At 39.1% G+C, this 6,563-nt stretch overlaps 1 protein-coding gene across 1 annotated transcript; it reads right to left on the bottom strand.

The window, feature by feature from the left end:
- Positions 1-1,459: 1,459 nt before the first annotated feature.
- Positions 1,460-6,246, bottom strand: elfn1a (extracellular leucine-rich repeat and fibronectin type III domain containing 1a). The gene has a single exon (XM_077735255.1). The coding sequence runs from the start codon at positions 6,013-6,015 to the stop codon at positions 3,640-3,642; it is 2,376 nt and encodes a 791-aa protein (XP_077591381.1). The 5' UTR covers positions 6,016-6,246; the 3' UTR covers positions 1,460-3,639.
- Positions 6,247-6,563: the final 317 nt, after the last annotated feature.

Here is a 6,563-nt window from a genome sequence, read left to right as displayed (position 1 = left end):
TGATATTCGTCGTTTGGTTTTGTTGGAATGGGGAGCATTAAATCTTTGTAGGGTGGCTTGGTGAGTGGTTAGGGGGTCGGGCTCATAGTTCTGGGGTCGGGGGTTCGATCCCAGGTTGGTTTTGTGACTGTTTGGTCGCCGGTCTTTTGGTGACAGAGAGTTTACTGTTGAAACCAGCTCTAAAAATTATATTCATGAGAGAGAGGTTAATATCTAAGAGAGAGAGAGTTTAATATCTAAGTACTGTTTAATATCTGAGAGAGAGAGTTTAATATCTAAGTACTGTCTAATAAATAAGTACTGTTTAGTATCTAAGTACTGTTGAAACCAGCTCTCAAAATTATATTCACAAGAGAGTTTAATATCTAAATATTTACTGTTTTCAACAGTACTTAGATATTAAACAGTACTTAGATATTAAACAGTACTTAGATATTAAACAGTACTTAGATATTAAACAGTACTTAGATATTGAACAGTACTTAGATATTAAACAGTACTTAGATATTAAACAGTACTTAGATATTGAACAGTACTTAGATATTAAACAGTACTTAGATATTAAACAGTACTTAGATATTAAACAGTACTAAGATAATAAACAGTACTTAGATATTAAAATCTCTCTCTTAGATATTAAACTCTTTCTCATAAATATAATTTTGAGAGCTGGTTTCAACAGTAAACTCTCCATTTGACCAGAGACCAAAAGCCCGGCGACCAAAAGACCTGCGACCAAATGTCCGAGCACCATTGGCTTGTGTGGGTTTTCTGGAGGTACTCATTTTTTTGTAATGTTTTGTCGATGAATGATACACTAAAAGTGTCGCAATTGAATTATAGATTTAGCTATGCACAACAAAGCAATATGCTCGTTCACAAAGGAGGCACAATGATCATCAGTCAACAAGCGTGGCACGACTGCAAAAATATACGCCAGGTGTGTCGTGACTGCATTTAGCCTCTGGCGTCGAACCGCCCGCCATTGCAGGAAATAGATAAAGTAATTTGCACGGTTGGGAAAATCTAGGCGGAAAAAAAAAGACAAATAAATCAAGAAGCCTTTCAAGCGACACTGACAAAAAAGGAGGAGCTTTTCTTGACTCAGCTAATGAGGAACAACCTACTGTGGATTTGTATTTATGTTTTTCTAGCCAGCCGAGGCTTGACAAGTAAACCTTTTGTTTACTTTTTCTTAGGTGGCTTTTTTAAACAATACCCTCCAGAAATCCACGAAATTTACATAGTACTTCATTTATAACTTTATTTGACAGGTTTTGCATGTGCCTAATAACAATTATACTTTCAAAATATGACAATAATTATCGTAATTGAACTGTATAGCGTCATTATTTCTTTCCAAATCATTGTATATATATTTTGTATGTTCCTATATGCCTCCTTTATGCCCTAAAATATTCATCTCTTAATATTATATATAACAAATGACTTTGAGCCGTACTGTGTACCCTTAACTTTATTTCACAGTACTTTATCTGAAAGCAGATTACATAATATTAAGAAAACAAGAAAAAACAAACATCTTTTTGTGCTCTTGTTTGTTTTTGATGCACTTCAACAACTTTTGATCTGTCTACAGGTTTTAGTCACCACTTTATATAACTCTTTATAATACATAAGTGCTACAATATGCAGTAGAAAAACACATTGCTAAGTAAGCCAAATTAACTAAAAAATCTCCCGTACTTTTCGTCGTATACAGAAAAAAAAACAAAGCCAAAAAAAGCAAAAAATAAATGTCAATGCAGAAATGCAAAGAAAGGAATTTTAGACTTTTTTTTTTTTTTTTTTTTACACAAGATATCGCAAAAAATCTTAAGGCGTTTGAAATATTACGTCAAGCTAACACGTCACATGGTGCTTACCGCCAACACATCAGGCTCATGGATGCTTATTTTTTAACTTAATAGGTAAATATTAATCACAAATATGTTGAATTTGTCATGGTTTTTAACATTAATTCAGATATTTTTATCAAATAAAAGCAATCGGATTATTACACAAAATATTTTAGATGACCTATCACTATTCTGATCACATTACTCTGTATATAAATACGTTTTTGATATGAAAAATTATATTTAATCATCATTTTGATAAAGTTATTAAAATTCTCATCCACAAAAGAGCTTAAGTGAAGACAAAATGGTAGCAAGGGGTTGAATAAACCAAGTTTTGGTAAATAATGAATCAGGAAATTTTAATTTCTTACATCTTAAGAGTACTTGTAATGAATTTATAAACAAGAAAGTCCCCAAAAAACAACCCCATTCTTTTGTGCAGTCATCAAGTTACGTGAAGCCGAACTAAACTATTGTGTCACCACCATGAAATTCATTTATGTATTGCTCAGTCATAAATATACAACAAATCCCACCCACCCCCATGAGCCCGAGTGCAGTGAGCACTGTAAACATCCTTTGGACGTGTTAAGGCTTCAAAATTTACTGCCAAAAAATTCATAATATACAAATTCACAGCCAGTAAGTCAAGAGGAGTCCATTTTTTTTGTTTTCTTCACATTCTCAAGTGTTAAATCTAACATGTCAATCATCTTCCATCCTTTAAGTAATGTCCACATTGCACAAGATGATGTAATAGCTTCGTAGTTTTGGATCGAACCAATATGAACTTTGTCATTTAGCAACATCGGAGTAACAAATTGACTTCCCCCTTGTCAAGATCATTGTCGTACACTGTAAGCAAGGAAACCCAAATACGTGTTTCTTGCTATGAATAAATACTTTCTGTAAAATATACATAAAAGCTGCCATAGACATATCCGAGTTTTACTATGTTACATTCATCCATCAGGCTCTCTAGCAGGGAAAAATACTTTCACAGTCCTTCCGCTTCCTCTTGAAAAAATCATTATTTCCGAACATACACGCTCAATATGAATTGCCCCGCCCCAATATGTCCTTTTTCAAGGGGCAACTCATTGCAAAATTTTAACCCCGCCCCCCCAAAAAATGCTCATTCCATTCCCGGACCGTGCAGGAATAATTGTAAACAGTTTTTCTACTTTGGTCATAAAATTAGAAATGCCTGCTAAATAAAAATAAATATGAAAAAGATTAGGTATGATATAAAAGAAATAAACTGTATTAATAGATGGAAAAGTATGAAAGAAAACAATCAAATATGATTCAACTTATTTGTAGATTTCGTTGTATTTGATTCGGTAAATAAATCATAGCAAAATAACGGCTGAAAATGACCAAATCTGTACATAATGTAGGCAGAATATAAGTAAAATAATATTAGTGGTTTAAAAAAAAGAGAATCCAGATCGGCAAAAATATTTCCGAGATTTCAGTAAACATAGTTTCATAGAGTATTTTCATAGTACACAACAGCAAATCCACTTTCACAGGACTTGGCCATGCGATACCCAAAAAAATCATTGTAACATATATTTAACAGTATATTTTTCTCATTAATAGATCGAATGTCATCACTCTTTACACAATATGACAAATATGAAATAATCCTATTTTCCTTTTCCAGTCAAAATAGAATTTGATTAGTTTTTTTGAGCACGGAAGAATCCGTTGAAATCGAAAGTCCGATGAGATTTCTTACGAGTTCCATATTAAAAAGTGAAAACTAAGAACGTTACGATTTATGTTGCGCTGACACTCCTTTCCAGTAGTCCAAAATATCATGGAGGTCCTCATCCTTTGCAAACTGCACCTTCTTACGTAGGGCGTGACCTGCTGCCATGTATTCGTCATCTTTGTGTCGTTTTCGGTGGAGTTTGAATCTCTCCCAGATGCTATGTGACGGTTTGCAGTAGTACTCAGGACTGGATGAGTAGCTTAAGTTGTGGTACTGAGGCGGCAGTTGGGAATAAGCCAAGTCTCTGGAACGGGAGTGGGAAAGAGGCTCTAACATGGGTGACTTCATACCATCAGGTCCATCCAGTTCCTCGATCTGAGTATCGGGATAAGAGTGCCGGTGGTCTCCGTATTGGCGGATCTTCTCGGCTTCGGCTCTCAAGATGGCGGCGGCGGGTGTCACCGTTAGGATGGTGTCCCCAGTTGGGGAGGTTTTCTCAATATACCTGGATTCGGTACGGTAAGGTCTTGGGCTTCGCATTCCCGAGGCGGTACTCGGCCTTTTCGGGGAAGCATCTGAGGATCGATGTCTTTGTAGGGAATGGTGGTAGCTGTCCTTGTGAGGAGGTGACAAGAGTCCTGGTTTATTCTGGGATTGCTCGGGTAGGAGTACTAGCTGGGGCTCAGCGTTGGAAACAGCTCCAGATCTTACTCCTTGATAAGATGTAGAATCTGTCTTGAGAGCGTCAATGCAATTGTTAATTATCTGGTTGACTTTATCGACCTCTTTTGCGATGGTGGAGATCTCGGCTACAGAACCTTGGCTGTTCCCCGCCATTCCCATGTCGCATTCTCTGCGTTCATGGTGGTCTAGACTTCGTACTTCCATGTAACTTCCCTTCATCATTTTTGGAGTGTTGCTCATTTCTTGGAATTTGTACTGATCCATTTCACTAGCTGGTGGTAGGTAAGGCATACGTGCCATGCTCTCTCCAGTTAGTAACTGTTTCTGGGACACTCGAGAGATAGTACCGCCTTCCAGATCTTGCCCATATTTCAACTCCATGATGTTTTTCTTTAGGCTTCCTGCCTTTTTGTGCTTTTCGTCTTGTTGCCGTTTACGGCGTAAGCAGTAGTAAACAACCCCTAGAAAGATGACCATACTAAAGAGGCAACCTAAAATTGTCATGATGTAATGAGTGGCAGTTGCGCTGTTTGCGTCCTTTAACTTTCCCTTCCAGGGTCCGGTGGTGATTGTCAGACAAGTGTGGTTTCGTTTCAGTGAGTTCTGAATAGAAGCAACACAGTATGTGTAGTTAGTTTGAGGTTTCAGGTTCTTTAGTTCAACGTCCTCCTTGGTTTCCTTCAGGTTTTGGATCGCTGTAAAAAAATTGTTGTTGTACAGAACCAGGATGTACATCTTTTTGAAAGGATGAGGAATCTGGACTGTTATAGTGGCGTCTGTATTGGAGACTTGTTTCAGTTTCATTAGTGGTTTCGCCTCCACTTCGTTGACGCTTGTACTGATGTTGCTGGTGATGACGTCCTCCGGTTCAGTCCCGGATGGACAATCTTCCAACCCGCAAAGGGTGAAATCTGGTGGGGGCGTTGTGGGTTCCAATGGCGAAGGAAAAAATGGGGTTATGTAGTCATCGGTGCACACGGTGGTGAGCATGTGAAGAGCATTTCGATATGTGGGGTTGTTGGGGTTTTGACTTAGAAGGCTATATCCAGATACACCACTGGGGGAGTCGCAGACCATTCTCTCGTTTGTCCTGTTGGGGAAAACCGAGAGCCACTTGACAAAACCCAGCAGTTCACAGGAACAGTTGAAAGGATTGGTGTAAAGCTCACAAGTGGTTAGCTTCGTTAAACTGGTGAAGGTAGAGCCGTCCAACTGTTGAATGCGATTCATCGATAAGTCAATGTTTTCGATATTGGGGCATTCCCAAAAGGCATTGGGTGTCACCGTCTCAATCAGATTTGCCTGGAGGTAGAGGTACTGTAGCTTCCCAAGACCCCTGAGAATCCCTTCTGTCAGGTTACGTAACTTATTAAAGCCCATTTGAAGAACTTGTAAGTTGAATTGAGCAGAAAAGGCCCCGTCTTCTATATAGGAAATTTCATTCTTGGTCAAGTTCAGATAGGTCAGGTTGGCAAAGCGACTGAGGGCAGAGTATTGAATGCTTTTAATCTTGTTTTCATTCATACGAAGGTCCACAATGGTGCTGTTGATGTGCTGTGGGATGGCCTCGTAAGGCGGTTGATTTTGGCTACAGATCGCCAGCCACACAAAGCCCTTTTCGCCCTCGATTAACCAACAGTCTGCTCTGACTTGACCCAGGTGGGTGAAATAAACAATGGCTACAGACCAAAGCAAGGCAGTGCTTGCCACGCCCCATCCGCCAGCCATTGGTGCCTCCTTACGAGTCATATCGGGGCAGCGATAAACAAGGAGAAGGCGAAGTCGCTACGGTTTCAATTCAATTGAAGCGATCTTGCGTTTAGGACCAAAGGGAGCCCGTTCAACCGTCTCCTCGTCATGGATGGAGCCTCGTTCATTGAAATTTGAAGTCACTAGCCTTGTGGGAAATTCCCCATCTTGTTTTTGTTTGTGCTTTTTGTCTTAGAAGCAAACATGGTTGAATTGTGGTCTCATTTGAATGCCCAGCCAATGCTTTGCATCGGTTACTTCTTCACGGGAAAAACAACCTGGAACACAGAGATGGGACAGCGTCAATTAATCTTCATCAAGATGACAAATGCTCGTTTATTTATAGACGAGTGTGTTTTTGCTATCCGGATATGCTTTGCCTGCTCATGCTCCAACAATTATTCCTTAACAGCTTAGAGAATGTGTGGCAGACTATTTAAAAAAAAAAAGTATCGGGCAATTACCCGCTTGACAGTTTTGGTGTGAGGCAAAGTCCCAGTTGTCTCACGTTAACTTGAACACTGTCAGATGCTGGGCGGCCAGCGTTT

Source organism: Stigmatopora nigra, chromosome 15 (genome assembly GCF_051989575.1).
Source record: "Stigmatopora nigra isolate UIUO_SnigA chromosome 15, RoL_Snig_1.1, whole genome shotgun sequence".
NCBI lineage: Eukaryota > Metazoa > Chordata > Actinopteri > Syngnathiformes > Syngnathidae > Stigmatopora > Stigmatopora nigra.
Note: the sequence above shows the minus strand (reverse complement) of the source record. Positions and strands in the feature narration are given on the sequence as shown.